The 27,374-nt window shown below is 42.6% G+C and overlaps 1 protein-coding gene across 2 annotated transcripts; it reads right to left on the reverse strand.

Annotated features, from left to right (window-relative positions):
• Positions 1-846: 846 nt before the first annotated feature.
• On the reverse strand, positions 847-26,438 carry BEST3 (bestrophin 3). 2 transcript variants are annotated; one of them, XM_009510357.2, is made up of 10 exons: positions 26,303-26,438; positions 22,408-22,577; positions 20,615-20,709; positions 19,748-19,981; positions 14,373-14,527; positions 12,989-13,066; positions 12,433-12,585; positions 8,972-9,052; positions 7,463-7,614; positions 847-5,268 (listed from the first exon to the last, which is right to left on the reverse strand). In XM_009510357.2, the coding sequence occupies exons 2-10, from the start codon at positions 22,557-22,559 to the stop codon at positions 4,362-4,364; spliced, it is 2,007 nt and encodes a 668-aa protein (XP_009508652.2). In that variant the 5' UTR covers positions 22,560-22,577; positions 26,303-26,438; the 3' UTR covers positions 847-4,361. The 2 variants fall into 2 exon arrangements, 1 of the variants encoding a protein (XP_009508652.2); XR_010372618.1 differs by having other exon boundaries at positions 5,135-5,268; positions 6,006-7,614.
• Positions 26,439-27,374: the final 936 nt, after the last annotated feature.

Raw genomic sequence — 27,374 nt, forward strand, 5'->3', positions numbered from 1 at the left:
TGTAGGTATCTCTGAAATACTGATCTTGCCTGCCAGGAAATACTCCCTCTCTCCGGTGCACATTTTCATGACTCTCTATTTGCAGCCCCATTGTGTTACACGTTTGGCATCCAAGCTATCAACCTCTAGCAACGGGGAGTCTGTGACCAGTTGTCTCTTTTTGCAGACAAGATTGAGCTGTACGACATTACCGTGTATTTCAGGCCAATCTTGCCTTATTTTCCCTTTGTCCATATCACTCTTAAAGAACAGAGTGACCACGGGCTAACTTATTTGCCTAGAAAATGTAATTTGTTTGGTCGTAAACCAAGACAGATAAACATCTATAAAGCCCTACCACTCACTTAACAGCAGTGGGGTGTTTTTGTTTTCTCTACTATGCAGAAGACTTAACACTCTGGTACATTTCCATTATTTCTAAAATACATATATATTGCTCAAACATGAACTTGCAGTCAGAGTTAGAGATCTCTTACTTATGACAGAGGGTTTTAAGGGTGGTAGGATGTGTCCCTGCACCTGGTCGGTCCCTGCCCTGACATCTCAGTTCTATGAATTCCAGCATCCTACAAATAGGTAGAAAGTCAGGCAGTGCGTGCAGGGACTGGCCTTCTGTTTATTCTGATATATCTCATCCTGCTCACGATTAACACCATGTGATGGGAGCAAGCTCTTGCTCTGACCTATTTGTCTGTCCTAGCCCTATTCTCTCCTCAGTCTTTTCCAGCTTTACCAACTTCTGTAGGTCTGCCCTGCTATTCCTGCCAGACATCAAGTTGACTTGTGTGGTAGGTCAAACCTTTGCCAGAAGTGCTTCTTGACAGTTCAATACAGTCAAGATGGCTGTGTTTCTCAAAATGCCTTTATTCATGCAATAATTTGACATTGTTTATACCAGTGAACATGAATTATAAATTGTTGGATTTGCTAAAATAGTCCCTTTACCAGGCTAAGGCAAATAGTTAACTGAGAGAAGTGCCTAAGAGAGCACATAATCCAAAAAGATAATTTAATACAAATCAGAGCCCACAGATGTTTGCAAAAGTGAGATAACAGACTAAATGTGGAGACGGAATTTTTCTGATAACTCATCCCTGTGCTAGCTCCTTTACAAATATTCTCTTTGTTAAGAGAATATTATAGCTAACCTGGAACTGGCCTGCTATGTGTGAAATGCTATTTGTGTATTGGAGATTACATTGTGGGACTTCAGAGCTGTCATTCCTAATTTAACATGTGTCTACATGCCTAATAGACACCTCCATAGGACTTAACTGAAGCTTTTATCTACCTAATGGCTACTGTGTGGCCACCCTTAGCCTCCATCGAAGAATGAAGACAGTTGCTGGGCCACAGAGTGCTTGCAGAGTGAGTGGGAGAGGTAACAAAATCATGGCTCATGAGATGCGTAATGTCCCACTGGAAAGCACCAGTGTGCACCTTAGGTAGCAGCCAGGCTGAGAAGATGATGGAAGATGAGCAGAGTTGGATGATGAGAAGCTGGGAAGGCTTCTTCAGGCTGGGATGAAACATGCTGATGCTTGGGTTGGGGGGACAGGGTGAGCACTTGGCTCCAACACCTTAAGCCCTGGTGCAAGCTGTGTGAAGGATGAGTGAGGAGATGGGATGGGATGGGACCCTCAGTGCAGAGTCGTAGTGGCCACTTTACAGTCATCTCTCATTTCTGGCTTAAATTCCTTTACAGAGAGAAGCACAGTTCCTCAACCTTATGTACTGTGAGAAGAGAGAACTAGCTAATAGGCAGAGTTCCTGCATAGCTGCTGAAAACCCTTCCTGTACATGTGCAGCTGGGAGGGGTACAGCCAAACTGCCCTGAAACCTGTAGTCCTCTCCTGTCTTTAATGAAGTGCTATGGAGGAGTGCTTCAGGCTCCCAGGGAGAGCAGCAGTTACTTTATCTTTGGGTCTAGCTGCCTGGGTAGCCTTAAAATTTCTCATTTACACTATAAATTCGCCATTTGTTAAAGTTAAGCTCATCGGTAAATGAAGTTCCTTGACAGTTGCAGATGCAATTAAATTGAGACAATATTGAATTGAAAAGTGTGGCTTCAGCTAAAAGAAGAAATAGGGAATAGGGAAGAAAGAGGAAATGCTGGAGGAAAATATTTTTTTTTTCTCTATTGATGTAGGGAAGGGATAACTATGTGTTTCCAGCATTATCACAGGCCAAGAGAGTCCTTTTCCCTAGGGACAGTCAGCATTCTGGGGCTCTGATGACTGAAAAGCTAGAGGATGCTGCCAGAAGCTGGGTATTGCCTAGTAAGGGCCAGCCAGAAAAGAGGACTGCTAAGCTAAGGTGCTGTTTATTTCAATATAATATCCCTTGGTTGGGGTCCTCATTGTGTTGTCAAACCTGAACATAGCAACTTGATTTGCGTGAGGACTTAAGAAGTAGCAAGAGTGAAGGTGCACCAGAACACCTTACTCCAAAACTGTGATCAAACCTCGCTGCTCAGCTGCTGTCAGACACCCGCATCACCTCCTCTCACAGTGTGAAGAAATGCCTCCATAAGTGCCTGGGAAATCTGTGCTTGACTTTTCTGCATACCTGAAATTCCCATGAGTTCAAGCAGCTCTTCCCTGGGTTAAGTGTTGTCTGCTTCCTAAACTGATGGGGATACACGTGCTTTTGTCTAGTGTCTTTGAAGGATTTGAAAGGGTGGCGCCGCTCAGACGATGGCTAATGCACCACAACAGGAGCCAGTTCCCAGACTGAAACAAAGCTGGAAGAAGTAGAATTGGGAAGTGTGGTTGATTTTTTTTCAAAGCCTACCCAGATGAGATAGCAGAGTCCTGCTGTATGTGATAGCCTACTGGAAGGGCTCCTTACCACAGCTGTTGGCCAGAGGAGCAGGAGCAGGCAGGTCCATTCATTCCCTTCCCAGCATCAGGGGACCCTGAAGACTCCCAGATGCTACTGGTGCTACCAGTTACCCTGGCAGAGACGCTGGTTTGTTGTCTGAAGTGCAACCTTCTGAGCAAAAGAGCTGGGTGTACTTGCTATCCACATTGCCTGCTGGCTGTTGCAGCCCCATCATTTTCTGTCTCCCCCTCTCTCTGTTCTTCCCAGTCCCTGAGACACCTGGCCTCTCCCTTGTCTAGGAAGACCATCTACTTGGATACTCACTTGTGGGGGAATGCTGGCATCACGCTCTGGACTGCATTCATGTAGATGTGGGTGAGAGCTAAAAACAAAGAGCTGCTGCTGCTTCCAGGGCCTGCTTGGAGACTTTTTGCAGGAGTGGCAGCTGAAAGGCCGGGTTGCTACCAGAAGGTGTAGGGAGGTAGCTTGGCCACTCCTGGAGCTGCAGGAGCCACCTAATGCTGGCTCAGGTTTGGGTTAATGGAGAATGTGTGTGTGGTATGCCTGGGCAGCATGGGAACACGTAGGGGGGAAGGAAGTGCAGAGCAATTTTTGCTAGCAGCCCTGGGCCATTTGGTTGTTTCCTTAGGGTGACTGCAGCTTGTGTGCTTCCAGCTGAAGATCTCTGCAAGAGTGGACCCCTAAGCTCAGTTGTCCCTGCAGCTCCATCACCTCTTGAGAGAGTGCCACAGTCCTTTCATCACTACGGAGGCCACATGGGAACACCATTTTACAATAAACAGCCACTGGGTACGCCACATACGTGCTCCAAGGAGTCGAGACCAAGACTCACACCTCCCATGCTCAGTTCATCAGCAGTTTTGACTTTTCTATTATTCGTAACGAAGTTAAGCATTTAATCCTTTTATTTTTCCACTCTGTAGTGGCATAGCTTCAGCAGGAACAGGGCAGGCTCTTGACCGACACAGGCGAGGAGCCTGATTTTTCAAGGGTTCCTCCAGGCAGTAAGAGATGGTGGGCTGAACCTCTCCAGGCTGACAAAGGAACTGAGCCCACACCTCTCCTCCTAGCCACCTGAGTAGAAACCAAAACTGTTGGTGGGTCTTGCAAGGATGACATGGACCTTAATCTGAAGGACTGGCCAACTGTAGCATTGCCTGGGGTGGATCCATAGTGGACAGAGCCACCTCCACTCTTCTTAGTGTTTCCTCTAGGTGAGCCTGCACAGCTCACTGCTGCGTGCACTGGCTGGTTTGCATCCACTCCTGAGGCTCCCAGTTCTCCCCATAAATGTTTTCCCCACAGGGTCATAATTTCAGGCCAGCGACCAAGTGGCTTAAAGCATGTCACCACAATGCCTCCTATTTAGGCACCCAAATCTTCCATTGCTCAGGACTTCCATCTTGCTCAGGACTTGTCTGAGCATCCTGTCTGCCTTTCTGCACTTTTAGCAAACCTGTGTGAGAACCACTTTCAAGAGAAGACAGGAAGTTCTGTTAGACCCAGGGGAAGCATGGTCAAAGTTTTCTTTCACTTTTCTCATTAGAAAATTCTACTATCGCTGTTTCTTTACTATCCAGGTTTTCCCATAAGTGCTGCATCTCAAACGCCTCTGGAGCAGCAGCAGAACTAACATTTTTTCCATCACTGAAGGTCCTTTGCTGGGAAGTTGTCCCAGAATCTGTTAAAGGTGGTGCAGTGTTGGCATTTGACGCTGTACTATGACTATGGAAGCTTGGTAAACTCCATCGCTGAAGGTTTCTCTCACGATCTGTTATGAAACCAGCTATGTTACTACCGTGGGGCTCATGTTTGGGCTCCCCTATCACAGTAGGAAGTGACTGGTGCACCTCAGAGCCTGGGAGGTACGTAGTAATTTCTGGGTGGGGAAAAGGATGGTCCAGAAGAGACACTTTTGCCTCAATTAGGCTCCTTTGGAACTCCTCTTCTGGCATGCCTGCAGTGTGCTCTGTTTGCAGATCTGGTTTGCCCAGCACATCAGGCGCTTTCTCCTCAGCTTCAGAGATTACGACCTCAGGAACTGGCTTGTTTGTCTCGGATGACGTGTCACTCTCGTCAAACTGTGCCTCATTCCTTGAGGTTTCAGTTATGGGTCCTAGATCTCTGCTGCTATGGAATCTGTTACTTCTGTCAACTGCTTCATGTTTCTTCTTGAAGCTTGAGGTAGAGTGTCTCCCTCTTGTGTGCATTTCTTGCAACCGTCTGATGTGCCCTTTTTCATCTGCTGGGAAAAACACTGAATTCTCACTTGTCTGCCGGCTGTAGCGCCGGTGAGCTGGGGACGAAGGGCCCTCATGGACACTGAGAAATCTCTTGACTCTTCTCAGCACTGAATGTTGTCTTCGGTGTTTCTCCTCTTCCCAGGGCCACTCTTCTCCATAGAGGAATTCAGTATCGGCCAGCCTGCCAAATAAAGCCAGGTTAGTATGTGTCACTTATGTATACGAAATACATGGCCTACATGCACATATATCCCTCTGTCTCAGCAAGAAGACATAGGAACCAAGGACCTAGTGTGTCCCCAAGGAGGAGCATGGAAGGGGTGGAAAAGGGGTGAGAGCACCAGGAAATAGTGCCTGTGCCTTTGGACCAGCTGGATCACCCAGAAACCTCTCCATGTCCAGATGTCTCTTATCCTGAGGACCAGTCTGGGAGGGCATCCAGCCAGGTACCTGGCCCCATTTCATATTTGGGCTGTAGCCCCTCTAAGGCAGCTCCACATGGTTAGTGTTGTGCTTAGGGTGATGGAAAGAAAAGAAGGAAACCCTGCTCAGTGCTGTAGATACTATTTTCAGGAGAATCCTTCGGGCAAAAGTAACAACAGTGAAAAAGCTACTCTGGGAAGTGGAGTGTGACAGTTTCAAAAAATGATGGAATTACTCAGATGGCCAAATCTCACTTACTTCTGGGTCATGACAGTGTGTCTGAAAGTCCCACGTGTACCTGGTACTCTTCTGCCCGGCCTCGGTGGTTCATGAGAACAACTATTGTTTCATCTGCCAGGCAATTCAGTAGGTATTACTGACTCAGTCCACCCCAGAAGACAAGTCAAATTGACCCAGTTACCTGTCCTAATTGCAAGGGTGGCAAAGGGGCTTGGGCCAAATTTAAGGTGAGGAGCACATGGAAGTGACACTAACCTGGAGGGACAGAGGAATTTCATCCAGCATTTGGGAAGATGTTGACTTGAGGGGACTGGAGAAGGCTTTGGATTTGGGCTCAGTTTTATATATTGGTTGACTCTTTAGACCTTGTTTTTGAAATCTGCATGAGAACTACCCAGTTTTTTTAGAGACATGAACAACAAAACAGTTCAGAGGAGAAAATAATTAATTAAAAAAACACATCAGAGCTGTTTGCATTTCATGGGGGCTAACATGGAGCTATTTTTCATTCATTCCCCCCTTCATTTTTTGGGTGAAGTGCTTCTTACTAAAAAATTGTTTGCACACTTAATGTTTCTTCTTTTCTTTGCCACTTTTCTTCCCTAGCAATTGCAGTAAAATAGATTATATTCTATGGGTTTTTTCTTTACTGTTTTACTTTCTTCTTTACTTTTCTTTTGGCCATTTTATAGCTTTTCCAGAAGGAAATATATTCTGGAAAGGCTGCATGTGATAGAAGGAACTCATATAAACCATTGTTCTTTGTACTAGAATGCATGCAAAAATGGAAAAATAAGAGGAATAAAAATGAGAAAACACCGATTTCATTTTGCCAAATGAAGCAAAAAATTAAGTACATTTTATTTTGATAGAGGCTGGAAAATTTTGGAAAAATGAAAAATTCTTGAGGTAAGTATTTAAAAAATGGCTACTATAAATTTTTTAAAAAGGTTTTCAGATAAAAATGTATACTTGCCCTGATATTTGTTCAGGCATGGTGGTATTTACACTTACTGTCCTATTCTATATTACAGCAAGTAATGACTGTTTAAACGCAACAGCTTCTAAGCTGACTGGCTTATCACTGGTTTCTCATGTAGGTTCTGATGACACGGGACAATCCTATATCCTCTATATGTTTCTTTATAAGGATGGTTCTTGTGTTGATCTCTGCAAATAACTCTTCTTTACCTCTTCACAAAAGCTGATGACTCCAACTTCCATGCCTAGATTATTAGCCAATGAAAGTCATACAATGATTAAAATAATTTCTTGCTTATCTTCACAGAAATCTGGGCTGATTTTGGCCATCATCTGCTAATAAAGCAAGCAAAGAAGTAACTATTCTCCTAACTGGGGGTGTATGAAGAAGCTGTAGTAAATAAAAAAATATTAATAAAAGTCAGTCATTATCTTCAGGCGGCATCCTGTGCTCAGAAACTATCAACAAACCCTCCCTGAAAACATAACCTATTTATTAATTACACAATTTAAGCTATGGGTGCACAGTTCGTATGAGCACGTAGACCACTGGAGACATCATTCCACCAACACCAGCCTGTCCACTCCCTCCTAACATCATCTTCCATTTCTGCCTTTCCCGTTCACAGTATCGTCATAGCCTGCAGCCCTGCACTGACTGTCCGTCAGTCAGCGTGGGCTTTAGGGGTGATGATCTCCTGATGGCATTAAGGACCCTTCGTGCCACTCACCCCATTTCAATTGTTGAGCCAAGAAATGAAGGAATACAGTAATCAGCAGCTGCTTTTGTGTAGGGTGGCCGGGCAGAGGAATCGTTCCAGTAAATATCTTTCTCCATCCTTGGTAAATTCATGTGCATCTCATCCACCGCCAGGAGTGAGACCTTAGATTTTTTTTGGTATAAATCATGTCACTTTCAACATAGTACAGTATACAAAATAATATGCTTTGTACTTCCTGGGTCAACATTTCTTTCAGAAACCCTTTAAAGTAAGATGCGTAAGCTGGCCTAGGCATTGGGAAGATACTCAATATTACAAAACATACCCTTTATACCCTCCTATAGTCATGAAAGCATAAATTTTAGTGTATCTTGAGTCTTCTATGCTGCAAAGATATCTGTGTCAGATTGAAGTCCTTTCCTCATGCATGATGTAGTTAAATGGATATGTGATTCTCCACGTGCTATGGGAAGTCTATGTAGCGTATTAGTTGTGCTCCTTAAAATGTCCAGAGGTTGAGAAGTTTTCTGATAGGCTTCGTCCACATTTTAAGACATTCAAAACTAAGTATGTGACCATAATGTTCTAGGGCCTTCCAATATATTTTAAAGAAAGGGCTCTGAGGCACCACAGCATGAGTAGCCTGAAGTAGCGTTAAGCCAGAGAGCATCTTTGGCTGCAGGGAGGCCCTTCCCACTCCTGCGTGTACCTGCATTGCTTGCTTGCTTAATATGCTACTTGCAAATTGCTTGTCCTGCCCTTGGTCCCTCTAACACCTGGGCTCTGCTTCGCAGTCTTAGTAGTCCCCAGAAAACGTGGGGTCTGAGAGCAGCCTAGCCCCATGCTTGGCTCTACCTGCAAGGGGAGCAGTGGGTGCCATGGGACCTCTTCATGTCTTCGGGCTCCTTCAAGCCACGACGGAGAGGGGCTGTTTGGGATCTGGGGGTAACTGCAATAAATCTGTACCCTGGCCATCTCACAGCTCCCGCCACTGAGGACACTGGCTCCTGTGCTGACCACAGATGCTGCCATGGGCAGCAGCATCATGACATGAATCATGGTACGAGCCCTGCTTATTAGTTCAGAGCCCTACTTGGTCTTTTTGGTATCTTCACTGCCATTTTTGGTTTTTTTAAAGGAAGGTTCATACACAATAATGAAATCTCTAGACATTCAGATTAGCAAAATGTATTCTTATCCATGTGGGAATAGATGGCTTTTGGATTTTGCAGGATTGACCTACATTATGTGTTTTTGCAGGCATAACATGAGCTTATAGTTTGAGGTCAGCTGTTTGCCTGTTTAGTCAGGCATCATAAATGCCAAATACCAAAGTCAAGATGCATTAGCTTGTAAAAGGAAAATCTGAAGATCACAGCTATAGGTACTCCTTCAGGGAAAGAATTTGTTTTGCTGACACTTCTTGCCCTTAATTTGCACCTCAATATAAGAAGTAGGACTACATGTAATGATAACTTATGGTACAGTAAAACTGGAAGTAGAAATAACAACAGCAACCTGTAAATTTCTATCGATGCACCAGTTAGTTTCAAAATCATCATCATCTTCTCCAAATGGATTAATAAGTTGTTCAGCAACCTGAAAGGAAAATGAGACAGTGAATAGAGGTTGGCATACCACGTCAGGACTGCTGCCGCAGAGAAAATAGGATCAGATTTTTCTCCCTCTCCCTGCCTGTCACTTGCAATCATAGCTTGAGCTCCTGTGTGATGGTTTTGCCAGACTAGCGAAGGAACATCTTGCTTTCCCTATAGATTCATACATCCGTGCCTCGTTGGTGCTGTCAATCATGATTGTCAATGCTGGCATACTGGGAATTGAGACATGTCTGGGCCACAGTAATTGTCACATAAGATAGCCATTAACTTTCCTTACTGTTTTATTTGGCTGATTTAGATGAACAGTTTAGCAGCTAGAGGCTGTGTTATTGCATTACGGTCTACGATACTCTGCCAGCCCATTGGGTCAGTATTCCTGAGCCCTGCAGCTGAAGTCTGCTGGAGGGAGTACAGCTCATCTCTCCACCTCGGCCCTTAGCCCCTGCTTCTTTATCGGGGGTGATGCTGATGGCATCCCTCTGAAGCTTTTCAGGAAAAGCGGCCCACCAAAAGACTTGAGTCAAGTGGACATCGTGCATCATGCTAGCCAAAGACAAGAGACAGGATCTGAGTTTGTTCTTTAATTCAGCCTGCTGTTTTGGGTTTCTGTACATTAAGTGATTAAAACTGCAGGGGAGAAGCCCATCCTGTGCAGGAGTCAACCATACAGTGAGCCCAGGCACTTTGTGGTGAAGTGCTTTAGTCTGGAAACTAGGCTGGGAAAGGAAACCTCTCTGGCTGCCCATTGCCTTATCCAGTTCTGTACCCCACAAAGGAATAAATAAATAGAAAAACAACCAGAGACTGCCCCTCTGTCCCCATGACCCCAAAGAACATTGTTGGGAGAAAACTCATAGCTGCTGGGGGAAAAAAAGAAGAAAACAAAAAAATTTAGGAAATTCAGACTGCTTCTCTATTTCTGTTTCTTGGTACACTGAGGTTAAATATCCTCTCCCCTTGATGCTTTTCTCCTGCTTGTCTTTTTAGGCCCCGGTTTTGAAGCCAGTCACATTCTTGCTGACCCTCCCAAGCCTTCCTGGTGGTCACCAGGGCCATGCACAGGAGCAGTGGCTGGATCCTTGGTTTAACACGGATATGGGTGAAGCAACTGTATGATTAAACTGCCCTGCTCATGAACCTCACTATGGACAGCTATGATCTAAATAACTTATAATAGTAAGGCAGCCACTCCCTGGCTATTTATTCCTATGTGTCTCTAGGCTGTACCAGTAGGTAAGCACTTGCTGACTCTCCTAGGCCATCACTTCCCAGGCCAGCAGTGGAAGACAACAAATGAACTGCTGATCAGACTAACACAACAAAAACACCTGCAAGGCAGGAGGAACAAAAAAGAGACAGGAGACACCTCTGCTCACACTCGTTGGCCTGGCCCATGGCATGAAATTTTGGGTATAGCTATGGAAGTGCTGCAATAGGAATGAGCCAGAACACAGCCTGTGTTGCAGCTCCCCAGGGAAGACACTGGATCAGTTCAGTGTAAACAGGGGGATCACTGCCCAAAAATCCACTGCAAATCCTGTCACCTGACCTAAAAAAAGCGAGCAGGGCTGTGACAGAGGGAACAGCAGTGCTGGCCTTTTGCTTGGTTGACCTGGTTGACTTTATTCTCCAGAAAGGAATGTAGTGCTGGACAGCTAAGCCCTGTATTTGGATGGTCCGTCTATCCCTGTAATGAAAATGGGGACTTAGAAGTGCCTCATGTGATGGCAAACTTTGCCTCTGTATTGTAGGTATAACAAACCAGGCCCAAGGCCAAGCAGTGAGCTCAGTTTAGCCATCATTTCTGAGGAATTGCCAAGTTACTGGAAGTCAATAGCTTGGGCCCCTTTCTGCACCCTGGCAGCCAAAGCCCAATACACTCAGCAAGAAACCCGCTATAACCTTCAAGACAGAAATATCCTGATGCAGGGGCACTGCAGGTTTGGACAAACCTCCGGTCTGAGGGAGCACTGCCTATATTGAATTAACTTTTAAAAAATGCTTCTCCTCCCTTTCATTTCCTTATGCAGAAGATTTTTCAGTTACAATGGCATCTTATAGCTGCCTTAGCCAGGAGCTGGCTGGAAGCCCTGAGCCTAACTGGAAGAGATGCTACTGACAGCCTTGGGTGCCGACGAAAGGGAAACCATTCCTCCCTCAGGAGCACCAGCAGGGTGGTCAAGAGAAACAACTTACAGTTTTGTAACCTTCTGGTAAAACCCTGGAAGACATTGCCTGGAAACAAAGCCTCATATTTCTGCAGGAGCAACGTGCTGCACCAGCCTCCCTTCCTCTCTCTCCCGCTCCCCTCCAGGTTGGTCCCTATGCAGCAAACCCCTTTCCCCACCACCAATTTCCTAGGACACAGGACTAGAGGAGCTTGCCATGCAGGCACTTTACTTTCCCCCACAATCCACCAGCTCGATGTGCTGCCTTCTCTACTTTGCCCTTTGGAATTGGCTGTGGGAAGGGGGCTCTAAAACTGGTCAATTTTTTGCAATTTATATTATAACAAAAAAGTTAGCTCTAAGTGTCCAGCCATCGTTAATAATCCCAAAAGGAAATCTTAATGCACATTGACCCTAAAGTACCATTTTACTTTTTGTTTGAAACTTTTTTCCAGTTAGTCTATCTTCATACTCACTGCAGAGGAGAGAACTGCCATGAGGTATGTGGCTTAATTACTCAACTATCAGATCAATGACGATATGTTAACTGAGCAGGCATCAGTGGGCTCATGGGTAGCATCTAATTCCTTCTATAACTTTTCTTTTTAATGAACATTTTTATGCAGTGGGGTTGTAGCCAATATTGGCTGTCACTGTTTGATAGCCCTCTGGAACTGGAGACTTTTAATTGCCTGCATCTGATTAAGTTAACAGCAGATACTAAAGTCTGGCTTTGATCATAAGAGGAAAGTATGATTCTGCCCTTTCAGCCCATGTCAGGTCTGCAGCAGTCTTTCCCCACTGCACAGCAGAGTGGGAGAAAGGTGTTGTTGTTTTTTTTTTTAAATATCTTTCATGTGTCATTTTATAGTCCAAGTCCTGGGACCTGATTTTGCTGGAGCAATACTCCTTTAGGGAGTCGTGGCTGCACTGGTCCTACTAAAATGAGCTCTTTCATGTTCCCAACAGTTTTTTAACTGTAAGATCTGTCAAGAGGAATTAAAAATGTATTGCATGATTTTTCTTTATGACCACAGGACACTTTGGGCTGAATTCAGCTTTGGTGTAACTCCATTAATCTTCAGTGATTTTACAGTGTGCCACAAACTGGACACCTTGAGTTTAGCTCTGTCACCTTCACCAGCTCCCCTAGGGAGGGTTCCTCTATGACCTTTCCAGAAAGTGAGTTTACCTTGAGCCATCCTGCGTAGAAGAAGAACTGTAACAGTGTGAAGATTGGAATGTAAAGATCTAAGTCATGCCCCTGATACCCTTGGTCAGTATCCAAAAATTGGCGCCCTATCAGGCAGGCAAAGAAAAAAGTATAGACTGCGAGAGTAACAACCTGCAAAGAACAAAATTTAATTGAAATCATGCAAAAATGCAATCTTATGCATAAGGCAACACATACCCAAAGGCTTCTGACTGCCTTTTGCCATATAATTTACAATTCTGTAGGGAGGTATTACAAATAGAGAGGCTGCAGGAATAATTATAGCCAGGAAGAAGACCCAAGAAACATAAAAACATCTCAGTGCTTCCCTCCCCTCTCCCAAATTATGCAAGGACTTCAAAACATGGCCGCATTAAATATGACTTTAATAGTTAGCCAGGCGTCCACAATCACGTGGGAGTCAACGAGTGCTCAACAGCTAGGAGAATCTGGTTGAGTCTATGGATGTTTTGCACCAAGCTCCCCTTTTAGAGAAATTGTGTTTCGAATTTTGTAAAGGGTAATAGCTCAGTACCTGGGTATAGACCAGTGGAATTCCAACCCAGTCATAACCAAACAAAAGACTACACCAAGACCGGTACTTATTCATTTCCTAAAAGAAAAAAAAAAACCAAACCCAGAATAAACAAACCTCAACAAACTAAAATTGCATGGGGTTCAATTCTAAATTATAAATATTTTGTTACAGTTAATTTTTGCACATATAAAATGACAGAAATATGAAAGTGTAGTATATATAAATTGATACCATAAGTCTATCCAGCACCTCATTGTCACATTTGAATATTTACTGAGAATCACAGAATCATAGAATCATTAAGGTTAGAAAAGACCTCTAAGATCATCAAGTCCAACCGTCAACCTACCACCACCACGTCTCCTGGACTATGCCCCTAAGTGCCACATCTACATGTTTTTTGAACACCTCCACGGATGGCAATTCCACCACCTCTCTGGGCAGCCTGTTCCAACACCTGACCACTCTTTCAGTAAAGAAAGTTTTCCCAATATCCAATCTAAACCTCCCCTGATGCAACTTGAGGACATTTCCTCTCGTCCTATTGCTAGTAACTTGGGAGAAGAGACCAATGCCAACCTCGCTACAACCTCCTTTCAGGTAGCTGTAGAGAGTGAGAAGGTCTCCCCTCAGCCTCCTCTTCTCCAGGCTAAACAACCCCAGCTCCCTCAGCCTCTCCGTGTAAGATTTGCACTCCAGACCCTTCACCAGCTTTGTTGCTCTTCTCTGGACATGCTCTGGCACCTCAATGTCCTTCTTGTACTGAGAGGCCCAAAACTGAACACAGGATTTGAGGTGCGGCCCCACCAGTGCTGGGTACAGGGGCACGATCACTGCCCTGCTCCTGCTGGCCACACTAGCAGAAGCTGGAGTGCTTAGTATATTTTAGTTTATGGAGTTGGAATGCTTAGTATATTACGTATTTCTTCACAAATTATCTTTTGCTTCTATCTTATCCACAGTCTAGTGATACATGAAAGAGAATATATTATATCATAAAAAGGATGTTTGACCACTTAATGAAATATTCAGGGAGATTATCTTCCCTGAAACTGATATTAAAATCTTCAAAATGTCAAATTATTCTCATTTTTTTTCCCTGCAGCAATGGAACCAGTATGAGTTTACAGCGATGTTACAATAATTTTTTACTCATCAATTTGTTGCTTCAGTTAATACCTTCTTAGTCATATAAGCACAATTCCTGTGAACTGCTGCTGTGTGTGCTTGAGTGTACGGGGGTACACAGAGAAAAGTGGTATAAATAAGATCATTTAGATGACACTGGAGAGCTCTGAGCATTAAATCAAATTACGTAAGTGAAAAGCCACCACATAGCAATTTCAGATTAGTTTTCTGTAGATTTACTTTTTCTACTTACGTTCATCAGTGTCTGCAGATCTACACTGTCTCGAATTCTTCCCTCTTTTCGTGCCTTTGATGCTAAGTTTCCAAACCAGACAAATGGAACCCAATATTTCAGGTGAGGAGACTTAAGGTCATCAAAAACTTTTCTTTCATATCTTGTCATAAAACCTGTTTACCAAAAAAAAAAAAAAAAGAGACTTCATTTATTCTGTGCTTTCAGTGCTACTGCTATTATAAATTTTGCATATGTTTGAATCTGTTTATGTGATATTTGCATAGAACTATGCAAAACACTATAATTCTAACTAGTAGCCACCTTGTTTTTGAGCTTTTTTTTGCCAAGATATATCTTGCTTGAAACAACTTCTTTTTGCAATAACTACCTACGCAAAATACCTCTCGATCAATACGTGCAATAATTTGCTATTACTGTGTTCTCATATCTGACCACTGACATATTGTAGATACATATAATACTAAGAATTGTACAGATTAGTCTCTAGTTTCATATTCTACTTTCAGAAAAAATACAGAACTAGATATATCAATGAAGAAACTATCGCTTTTCAGCAATGATGGCTTTTAGCAGCATCTCAACATATGTTGTAAGAGCAGTTACGTGACCTTCTGATTCTGCTAATTTTTTGGTAGATCTGCAAAGCAGTGAGCAAGCAACAGAGGATACAAGTGCATGCATGAAACAGAGCTCAACAGAGAGCGTGCCTTCTGCCAGCGAAATACTTCCCTGCCAGATTGCGTTTCATGTTTTCTTTGGGGTTACGAAGGTGTGCAAGGAGATAGAAAAGGAATCATGCACAGAGGTCCTGCTGCTAGCAGGACACTGGGCCAGATGACGTGCTGTGTGGCTGCAGGCTGAAGCTGCTCTCTGCCTGGCAGTTTGCCTCACCGGGGTGCTGGGAAGGTATTAAGTTTCCTGCAGAGTTCTCCTGGCCTTGTGAAGTGCTGCTTCCCCCTGCTGCGAGCAAGTCCAAGGTCAGATAGGAGGGGAGCCAGGGCTGTGTGGGACAAAACCTGCACCAGAGCAGCTCACTGCCTGGGACTGGCACAGGAGCAGCTGGTTTTTGGAGAAGCACCTCCACCCCCTTGGGTTTTGTGGGTAAGAAAACTCTGCGCTGCTCTGCTGTCCTCCTACCACTCAGCCTTTGAGAAAAACAACCTCAGAAAATTCATAAGGGGGAACTTCACATTTTCCTTAGTCCAAATCCTGGATTTTCTGGGATTGGAGCAATTTTCAGGTTTGGGGGATCTTAGTTTTTCCTCAGATGTGCGTGTCAGCTACCAGAGTGGGTATAAGGCTTCTTTTGTCATGCTGACATTAGGTCTGAAACAGGACAAAGTTAATAACATGGCAGCCCCAAAGCAAGGGGCTCAGCCAATTAATTACAAGTTTGAGTGCTGAAAATTCAATAAGAGGATTGAGAATAGACAGAAAAATTTTTCTAGTCTCCGACTAGTAATGAAGAGTTAGCCCATTGTTACTAACATTGCTAATGATACACGAAGTAGCAAAAAAAAAAAACAAGAAAAAGAAACCCAGACCACAAACTCAATTGTGTTTAGTATAAAAATGTGAATAAGGTAAAAGGAGAGGAAAAGTTCAGCAGCAAGACACAGTACTCCTGGAGTATCCTGGAATTTGAGTGCAGAGTAAGATACAGCTTTATAACATCCCTAGGCAGTTTGCAGCCAGCTCTCCAAATAAACTGCACAGAAATAATCAGGCAACCGGACAAATTGACCTGCTAGTTACGAATTCTGACTCCTAAAAGTCAGTCTTTCAGGCTGCCTTTGATTTTTGGCTGGCCAATCTCCTTATTATGGGACAGGAAAAGATGTTTCTATCAGGCTGAAACAGACAGACAGGATATCAGAAAATTGACGGTCTGGAATGAAGGCTGGATGCAAGTCACTTGAGAGGCTCTGGGAAGTCATTACCTGGAAGGACACAGCCTGAGGGGGTCACAAAGAACAGCAAAGCTCCAAGGATCAGTTCAGTGCTCCACTAAACTGGGTACATTTTTGTTCAGAAAAGCTCAAAAAAAGCCTTGTTCTTTTAACAGTATCATTCACATTGTCATTATTTTTAAACTTAAGGTGTTAGTGTTTATGTTAATTAAATCTTCTTTTTGGTGGATATTAATAATGCCTAGTATTCCTATCACAGAATATATGAAACAATTCTGGATTGCTCTTACTACTGGTGAAGGTTAGGGCAATACAAACAATATGCAGTTCAGAACTGCTTGCTGTTATTGCAGTGGTAAAGAAACACTTTATATTCCATTAAATAGAGGGGAGGATATCAAACCTCAGTTATTAAAATCAAATTGTTTCTAAATATGGTCATACTATTTTTATTCAAGAGTGTTCAAAGAATTAACTGAGGAACTCTCTGAACAAGAACACTGGTTTTGAAAAGCACTGGAAGACTGGAGCAGTTCCAGAGAACTGGAAATGTTTGGCAAATACTGTGCCAAGATCTTGAAAAGGATGATCTAAGGAATGACAGGGCACTGAATCCTTGTGAAAGTACAAAAAGCTCGACATGGGATGCAATCAATAAAGAATCAAAGGACACTAATGTAAACAGTGTTAGCCAAAGTGGTCTTACGGGAAAATTATTGATGAGAACACAAGCTTGGCTAGAAAAAGTCACTCATGCTCTCCCTCAAGTGATTCAAGGAGTATTCAGTTCTCCTGTCAAAACTGAATGGTTTGAGGCAATACTGGTTCAGGGCACCCATGCCAAATACCCTGAAGCCCAGTGGTTAGAGAAGAAGGAACTGAAATAAGGTAATCTCCCACATCTCCAGAATGCACTAACAACGGTCAAGTAGATAAAAGTTTCACTTTCTGCTACTGTGTTATGTGGGAAAGAATTTAGGTACTTCACTCCAGTAGAGGGTTTGGGACTGCAAACTTCACCCGCTGGTAGGTATTCATGTAGGTGGGCTCACACCTCATGTTTCTCTTCAGCATTTCCTCTCAACTGTTTTGGGCTGCTCTCTGCCCAGCCGCTACCTCATTACTCATGTGTTTTAAAACTTGTGTTCTTGAGCATCCAACTTCCCTCTTGCACCTTGCAGCCAACAGGATTGGTATGCTCAGGACTGCTGCTAGGCCGGATGCTTACAGCATATGTGCTGCAGTAGTCAGCATCATAATGTCATGAATCTACATGCATCTACTGTCTACAGCTGTATAAAGAATGCTAAAAAATGAGAAAGGGTTCAGAAAAGAGTTACGAGGAAGATCCAGCACTGAAGACTGTATCTTGTAGGGAGAGACTACAGGTAGTGAAGCTCCTAAGTCTATTCAAACCTTTATGCACTCTGCTAACAGGTAACTATTGAGAGAAAAATGGTGTTTTGATCTAATTAGAAAAAGAACAGCCCAAACCCATTAAAAAATCAAGTGACTAGAAGATGACTCCATGCAAGTTCAGACTGAGAATAAAATTTTGCTCTTCAACAGTGAGTTCACCGTTGTGAATGTCAGTTCACCTAGGATGCAGTAGTCTCCAGTATACCCAGCTGAATTTTACATCAGGGTTGGATATATGTCTAGAAGGTATTATAGCTCAATCAGAAACTGCAACATGATAAAGGATGTTGTGAGTAAGCTTTTATGCCTTGTGTTACGGGTGAGTCAGACTAGATTATCATGATACTGTTCTCAGATTTAAAATCTATTAATTTAAGCAGTTCATTTGCTGAGAAATGTGTAGCGATAGTTACGCTGTGCCAATTCTCAGTTTGATAGTGAAATGCAAAGTCGGCACGAGTTGTTTCAATGATGACTGTGCTGTAAGCATCAGATTCTGCTACTCACATTCATATTAAATGCTGCACTCCCATGCAGTCTGATATGTAATGCCATAGGGAGCTAGGGAGGGGAGAATTGCAGAGTACTGTCTTAATCACTGGATGATAATAGGAGCAAAATATACCCTCAAGTGCATCAACAAAAATTCGGTGGCACAATATGCATTAAAACCTACAGAATAAGTACTGAAATCCACAGAGCTGACTACACAATCAATACTTAGTTATACAGTTTATAGTAGCATATTTTCCACTGTTCAAAAAAAAAGGCACCAACCAAAACTTGTTTTCCAGTCTACAAATTTTGTACAATGCTGCAACATTTTGTCTCTTTAGGAACAGATTGTCTTTAGCAATAGGGAGGCAGAGCTGGATTAGCCTGCTGGAAATGTTGTAATTTTCCAGTGCATACTAGAAACAGATTGCTGGGGAGAGTGACAGAAGCTTCCTTGACCTCTCACAGGCTCAGGTAAACAGTTTTGTTGAACAGCACAAGGAAGAGAACCTCACAATCCAACTGAATCCAACATAAATGATTTTTTTTTCCAGTGAGATCAGTGCATTCTGCCTGCATTTTTTTTTAATATCCAAAGCTTCTCACACATATTTGAAATGTGTATATGTATATACACACTGCATATTTTAACTTGCTACAACTTTGCTCACTAATCTCTGCCAAAGGAATAATTTCAAGAAATGAAGATGTTCAGTAAAAAACATATGACTTCTCCTGTTTGGAGTAGATCCCCACATCTCTGCGCTGGTGTTCTACCCCTGACACTGACCACACCAGTCAGAAGCCACGGCATGACACATTGCCTTTAAATACTCAGAGGTCAGTCCTCCATAGACAAGCAAAGTCTTACATGATTGAACTTCTCTTCACCATCACCACACTCACTGTGTTATCAAAACAAACAGAAAATAAAGAAGTGCTTAATACTTAGTGTATTTATCCCTGAAAAACCCACACTTAAGGTGAGGTTGTAAATATAAAGAAAAAAAACCTTGGGGTTGGGATTAAGTACATAACGACACTTAAAATGTGCAATCTGCTTAAAATAAATTTAGATAAAGCTGTACTTGTGAAGTGCCTGCAGAGATCAGCCTCAGACACATGAGGCAAAGTTATACCCTAGTCATCGAGGCAATGCCATACAACAAGTCACCATTCCTACTACATCATACTATATCGCAACTGCATTATTTTTCACACTTTGGAGAATGTTGCCCCTGCTGCATATGCCTGTGTGTTTGGGGCAGGCCTATTGCCTCCATGATGTCTGAAAGCAGGTCCACATGAGAGTCTCAAACTCCTTTGATTTCTATAGTGTCACTAGATGATGACTTTAAGAGCATTAAAGATGCACACTTAAGGGAACATCATTTAAGACACTGACAAAAAGGTGGTAGCTTTGACACGGGTTTGTACAAGGCACACATGGGGCCAAAGAGGAAAGAAAAAATGACCTGGCTCCTTCCCTCCCTGTGTCCCCACCTCTGAGGAAAATGAAAGAAATTTTGGGGAGGAGGACTCCAGTACCTGCTCCTACCACGTGGTCCATGGTGGGGAACCTTTTGTACACGGCTGTGCTCACAGAGCGAAAGATCAGCAAAGATGTTAAATTCACGTAACGCATGAGAGTCCTCCTTAACAAGCGCCCATATTCATCTCTGCCCTGGACACAGCTGGAGATGAGGAACATCAGACGATCTGGCCATGGCAAGTTCACAAACTGGTTCCACCAGCGATTCACCACCAAAGTAACGTAGAAACCTGGGGGTTAGAAGGAAAAAAAGAAGTCCAGTGCCTGTCAGGATTTCTGGTTAGGTTACTTTGATTTAATTTGCAGAGTGTTATTCATATCACTAAGATGCTACATTTCCTAGAATAAATGCAGTCACATCAAAACCCAGGATGCGATCAGTGCTAATTACTTAATAGACACTGCAACTTAATGGCTGTTCCAGCTGAGTATCTCATACTCATGAACTTCCAGATTTCCTCTTCTGTAGTAAACCTTGAGTGGATTTAATGCTTTGAAAGATCAGGCACAATGTATCAGTGTTAGTGGGCACAATATATATATTTATATATTTTTAAGATATATATTTATATTTAGTGTATATGGAAATGATATATATTTTTATATACATATTATATATATATTATACATATAACGTATATGGAAACTACTCTTTTTTTGATATATTAAGAACACGAGCATAAACGTTGATGTCACAAAAGCGACTCGAATTTAAGGAGACCTGTTGGAAGCTGATGACTTTATTGTGAGCCTCTAACCTCCCATAAGCCCCTCAGCTCTGAAATGCTTCCATGCATGGACATTCACAAATGCCTGAACAAAGACAGCATTGGAGAATAATTTCACATGTAACTAGTACTTACCAAGCACAAAAGTTACTGGGATTTGTTCAGCGTATTTGTCACAGTAAATTGATAATTTTTCAAAGAACCGTTTTTGGCTACCTGTAAGAAAAAATCTGCAGCAAAAATAAAATGTATCTGTCCTTTCATAATATTCTGGCACTAGCTACAAAATGCAAATATGTATAAATAATCAGGTATGTGCAATTGGGAACAACCTTGGCTAATGTCTTCAAGCAAATTCTTAAAGGTAAAGTGCTGAACACTTTTGGCATGTAATAGAGAAGCTGGAGGAGAGGACAATATTATTCCCTGGTCTCTTCAGGTTCCTCATGACTAATTTGACTGGTACTACTAATTAGGATCAATACACCTGCAGAATTAGCTTGCTATCTCAGGCAGACCAATGATAACAGCAAGCCATAAGTCTGCAAGTAGAGCCTGCCCTCCTTTTTCAGAGGGCTACTTAACAAAAATGCTCATGTCTGCTTGAATTGCAAAAGTTACCAATCTCTAATTACTCTTATTTGAAAATGTTATGTTGTTGCAGCAGGTTTTTTACTCTTACTCCTACAAAATTTCTTCTTTTCCACAAGATTAAAACCACAACAACTGTATTTATTTTGCAGCGAGGCAAATATTCACCAAAGGATAGAAAATGAGTGGAGCATGGCAACTTCTGCCCATGGAAAAAGATATCTAATGAAATACAACAAGCTTAAATGTAAATTTTTTTTTTATTTATATAAATAAGTATTACAGTTATTTGATATCATATAAAAGGAACACATGACAAATATTTGGTGGGTTTTGCTTACAATTGTGCAATGACACCTGGAGCGCATATAGAAAGCTTTCCATGGTGTATTTACCATGGTCTTTAATTGCCTAACATTTCAGTAAAACTAGATCAATTTAAATAAATGTGAGACTCTGGTGTTTCTTTACCTATTAATACTATAATTTTCTTTCTGAGATTACAGATATAGATTACTGAACATTTTGGAAAATCAGTGATTAATAACAGACAAACCGAAGCTCATTTTCTCCTTGTGCCACATAAAAAGCAAACACTGAGGTCTAATTACAGATCGAGGTAAGAGCTGAATCATGATTTTGATACTTTCGTGTAGTGTAGTTCAACAATTAAAAGCTTCACTGTACTAACTGATGCATTGCATCTGTCACACCAGTGTTTAATTCACACCCTGGTGGAAGAAGCAGCTCTTCTAACGTAATCCCCCCACCCAAGTAATAACCCAGATAATAACCCATCTGGTTTCAATGCAGTTTTGCTTGGCCCTCTGCTTGCTTAAAAATAAGGTTTGCTGTGCCATCCTAGCTTTAAGCAAAACTGCTTTTCCTGACTATATAACCTGGCTCACAAATTATTACCTTTCAGGGTTGTTAAAGAAATTACCACTGAGCAACTGAAGACATAGTTCTGCAAGTAGAACGAAAGGGCTATACTTATTCAAAGGAGAGAGACACACTTGCTGGTGCCAACTCAACCTCAGAACGATGGAAGCTGTATAACACAGGCTAGCTACGGCTAGCTTCAGTAGGCCCATTGCTTAACACTGGGCTGAAAGTAGAATCAGCTGAATATGACAGGCTGTATGTTATTTATACCCTACCTGCGTTCTCTGGAACATTAAAGTAAACATGGAAAGGAAAGAACATTAGAAAATGTCCAAGGAAAAGACAATAATTACGTAGTAACATCCCCCCCAACCATCATTCATCAGCCTAACACTATGAAGTGTTAAACTTTGGTATAACATGTAATGAGATGTGAATTGGAAAGAGTGTACCTGTATAATACACTTATCGCTGTGTAAAGAGTAGCAAAAACAATAAATTCTCTGTACAGCAATTTGTAGATGCTGCCTTTCCACTTTAGGAGTAATCTGTGAAATCCAAAGAAAGTGGCATTTGCTACTTTGCTGGAATAAGTGACTGTCATCCTCTTGGCAGGCTGCGCCTAGAAACAGTAGAAGAGAAGCAGGAAACCAACAACATTTTAGACAGCGTATCCTAACCTGAATGCACCCTTGTATAGACAGATACAGAGATATACACACATATACGCATAAAATAGTTTATGTATACATAAATGCATAAATACATGCTGTGTGTATTTATATATATAGAAAGGGAGAGAGAAATAAAAAGTTACAAGCCCCAGTGAGACCTGAAGATTGACTGATGCAAGGCTGTATTTGGACTTTGCCTCAAAGACCACCCAAAAGCAACAGCTCGCACTGAATATGGCCACCTGCCTGGGTGGCAGCGGCAGGGACACATTACACCTTTGAAGCCTCTGCTTATTCTCAGTTTGCTCCAGTCCAGTGTGAGGAAAGAAAAGGAAGTAAATTTGATTGAAATTGTTTTCAAAACTTCGCCAGCACTCCAGCAAGAAAAGTAAAGCTAAATTTCACACATGCACCTTCCTCCCCATCCAGTATTTTTAGCTGGCTTTGGTAACTACACTCATCTAAAACCAAATGAGATTTGGAGACTGCTTCTTTCATTAACAGTTACGATAGCAGCTGAGATCAGCTGGGGAACCCTGTTATTTCTCAGCTTGGCAGCTAGGCATACTCATCAACACTTCAGCAGTGCACGGCCATGCAAAAAAAGCCATAGGGTTGGGCAGGTATGCAGTGTGCGACAGTGTAATTAAGGCAGTACTAAAAGTATACAGGTAAATATTTGACTCGGGGTTTGTTACTTGCTTACCCAGTGTAGGGAGATGCTATAGGAACTTAAAAAAACCCCATAACTCCAAATGTGGATGAAAGCAGTTTGGTACAGCATACAAGAGAGGGAGTAACTAAGAAAGCACAAAGCCTCAAGACAGTGTGTATCATAAATATGATTCTTGTCTATATTTTCCTGATGCTACTGTAGGTCATTTACTCTCAGAAAAAAAAAAATAATCTGAACCCCTAGTTAATAGATGGCCTGATGGTATTTTATGCAACTTGGCTGTGTCTCTGATGCAGAGCATAAAGCAAGCCATTAAAATTCAGCTGTAAAAGTGCCACTTTTTCTTTTAGTCACCAAGGGAATCAGCAGGAAAAAGACAACATAAGCCTTCTATTGCTGACAAACTGCCTCTTCTCATCTGCAGAATGGCTGTTCGAGGTTTGCCTGTGTGAGCTTGGAAGATTTTTTCTTGTGTTATTGTTTTTTAAGATGCATGGGGTTTATTCTTTAGCATCCAAATGATAGTTTTCCTGTTTCTGAGACTTGGCATAGGCCTTTACATTTTTTGTTGTCGTTGTTGAACTCAAAAAAGTTCAATTTAGGAGCCAAACTGGCTGACTGGCATGCAGAAATGCAGTCCTGTCTGCTAAAAAGCCTGTGGTCATTATGCAATGCTTAAGAAAATGGAAGCAGAGATTTCCATTCTCCAGCAAAAACAGGGCTTTATAAACAATGGGAGATGTCTGTGGCTAGGCTATCGGGGGGGGGGGGATGGAGTAAAAAAATACTCTTAACAATACACTGAGCTTCCTGGGATCACTGTAGGAGGCTTTAGTCCTTGCCCATTGATGCTGGGGAGTATGTGTGTTCAAGTCATATGGTCAAGAAGTGTGTCTCTATCTCCCCACTAATATCCAATTTGTCATGGAAACCTCCAGTGGGACTGCCTGCATGTAGGGACTTAGATCTTGAAAAGATATCTGATAATGTGAGGGCTCATAGCCTGGTGGGAACCCAGACCCCCAGAGTAACACAGTGCAACGATTAGAAGATGAAGTTAGACAAATTCAGTCTGAAGTAAAACATAAATTTCTAACCGTAGGGGCAACCAAATATCAGAACAGGGGACTGGACAGACACCCTGTGGTTTACGATCTTTAAGATGACAGCAGATAGTTGGACAAAAGATGATTGTCAGGAAGAAATCCCATAGCTAGGACACACAGAGTTGGGGCTGAGTGGCTCTGCTGGTCTCCCTTTGTATCTGGGCATCTGTACAGTCCCTTCTGTCATGGGCCGTGGAGGGAATAAGATTGCTTGCAGCACCCTTACAGCATCTGCAGCTCTGCAGGAAGGCAGTGATTAGTGTCAAATCCATGGCTTTCAGTTTCTGCAAATGCGGTTCAGGAAAGAGGCATCCTCCCATGCATCAGTGACTGGACAGTGCCAGAAACTGGCCAGTAGCCGAGCTGGACAAAATGGGTCCACCTCCTCTATGGAGCTGCAGCAAAACCTGTCTTGCAATGCCTAGTGGATGGGTTTTGGCCACAACTGCAGAGCTGTAATGATAATAGGATTCAGGATTAAGAATATTACGCCCCCATTAGACTGGGAAAGTTTTCTCCATGAAGTGCAATTTGCCTGCTTGATTCAAGCAACTATATTTTACTTAATCAGATTCCAGCCATCTCTCCTAGCACTTTACTCGATGTCCTTGGCTCTGAACAGAAACTCCTCACATTGGCTTGGGAGGCACTGGGTGCCCGCAGCTTTTTCTTTCTGCTTCTGAAACGGGGCAAAGAAAAGTGGGACTGTTACAGGAGTTTCAGGTTTTGTTGCCTTGGTTTCCTTGCCTTGCCTTGCCTGCAATGCAGTATATTTCAGTTTCCTGCTAAGCAAATGCTTTATTGAACATTTATTGCTGGTTCATATAGGGACTTCAGGGTAATATAATGTAATGTCCTAAAATATACATCAGGTCAGATTAGGTGATCTAAGATCCCTTTAGACTATATGAAGCTATGAAAGACAGCTATGTGTCTGTCTGATTAGATTTCACAGCGTAGCAAACACAGATTTAAATCTGCACTTGTGATTTTTCCTCTGGGAACAACTACAACCACTTGGGTACAGCCCACCCACCAGCAAGAAGTTTTGGCATAAAGCCTTGCGCTGGGTCTGGTTCTTGAACAGTGGTCCCAAGCATTTGGTTCGCAGGCAGCATGTTGACTGAGAGTCCTTCCAACATTACTCATGGTCACAGGAAATTAAAAAGCTAAAACTGAGATGGACAGGAAGAGCTAAGCATAACGATGCCCCCCAGCACATTCTTGCCTGAGCGCTGCTTTCACTGGCGCCACAGAAGGACAGTGAGCGTTAGATTAGATACCACAGACACTGGTGCCATGAAAGACTTTCCTATTAATTGTGTTGCCCTTAACTTCATTAACAGATATAGGGCTAGGCTTTCCACTAGTGTGGATTTGTGAGTTTTGAGGACATAACACAAATTATGTCCATGTTATGCCTGCAGAGACTTTGGCTCATATCTACAACACTACTTTTCCTTCTGTTCAGTGTTTGTTCCCTCTCTGAAACTTTCTCAAGCACAGGCTGAACTGTGAGTTATACATTATTCCACTTTTGCTCAGATCATCAGAAGCCTTTGGGCATAAATACCTAAAAATAAAATAATTTTTCCCCCCCTACTAATATTGAGCCTAACTCTAAATGGGATTTTTGCCTGGCTGAGAATTTCAGGATGCATTAGGATTCAGAGAGAAACCACAGTAAAAAATAACAGCCATCAGTTTTTCCTAACTGACCATGAAAGGAACATTACAGAATGTATAAATAAATATTGCCTCTGCGCAGCCCTACCTCTTGTCATTGTATCACCTTATTTCTTGGTTTATGGCACAGTAGAGAAAGTGAGTGAGAGAGATTTGAGTTAAGCCAACTATAAAAACATATCAAGCTCACGTTATATCCACTGACCTGCTATTTTGGTTCAGCAATCCAAGCCCAAAGGCAAATCCCAGACTCTTCCTCTTCCTCAGACGTCCCAAAGTCCCCTTTGGGTCTGCAGTAGTCACCTTGCTCTTTCCCTAACCTGAAGCAAGACGTTGCTGCTGCTGAGCCCCAGGAGGAGCGGACTGACAAGAACAGGGGTTAAAATGTCTTTCCACTTCTGGAAGTCTGTTTTTGCCAAGTACTCTGTCCTGTCAGTTACAGAGGGAACAAACGCAAGCAGCAGCAGCAGCAGCAGCTGCTGATCTTGCTCTTTTCTAGTCTATAATTATAACACCACTTGCCATCGGAAAGACCCCTTTCATTTGAATGGAGACTCTTGCCATGGTTTGGCTGGCATCTCTGGCTTTCTACATTTTATTTCCCGTCCCCAAACTGGGACGGACAAGAAGGGAGCCTTCTTCTCTGAGACTTCTGCTGAAAAGAGTGACCCATTTGAGCCAGCCCTTTCGAAGACACATCAATGAGTAGCACTGACTACAACTGAACGGGAAGACCGGAGACAACCCCACCAAACTTGGGAATGCGCCTCAGCTGTACCTTGATCCCACCCTGGAGCACACCTTTGCTGCATTGCTGATTTAAAATGGGAAATCAGGACTTAGGGTATGCTGTAAAAATCACCCATCCCTCCAAATAGGCAGAGTTGCTGTTACCAAAAGTCCCATCAGACTCAATGAACCTATTCATGACGGTGCATTTCAGCATGTGAAAGCCTTTCTGCGACTGGAGGATCTGCACAGGACTTCTTCCCCATTTCCCCTTTGTAAAATGAGATGAACCCTGTCTTTTATGACCCACGGCATTAAGAGGGAGCTGTAAAAGCTGACAGACTGTGAAAGCCCAGGAGATGTCATATAATGTTGCCATAAATCTCTAGGGACAATGAAATAATGCAACAGTAAAGTAAATAAAAAAAAATTACAGGGGGAGAGGGTAAGCAAGATTTATAGATTTAATACATTTTATGATGAAAGGTTTTTTTCCCCCTGCCTTAGTACCATTAAGCTGTTTGAGACCACTTATTTAATTAAAACCC

Source organism: Phalacrocorax carbo, chromosome 1 (assembly GCF_963921805.1).
Source record: "Phalacrocorax carbo chromosome 1, bPhaCar2.1, whole genome shotgun sequence".
Classification (NCBI taxonomy): Eukaryota; Metazoa; Chordata; class Aves; order Suliformes; family Phalacrocoracidae; genus Phalacrocorax; species Phalacrocorax carbo.

What these genes read in the sequence shown, in the direction of transcription:
- BEST3 (XM_009510357.2), bottom strand. Translation starts at nt 22,559, where the DNA reads ATGACAGTCACTTATTCCAGCAAAGTAGCAAATGCCACTTTCTTTGGA. An exon ending in GCATCGATAGAAATTTACAG is followed by an intron (nt 7,615 to 8,971) that starts GTTGCTGTTGTT and finishes AAAAAATCTAAG; the next exon opens with GTCTCACTCCTGGCGGTGGA. An exon ending in GGCTCAACAATTGAAATGGG is followed by an intron (nt 5,269 to 7,462) that starts GTGAGTGGCACG and finishes TTTATTTGGCAG; the next exon opens with GCTGGCCGATACTGAATTCC.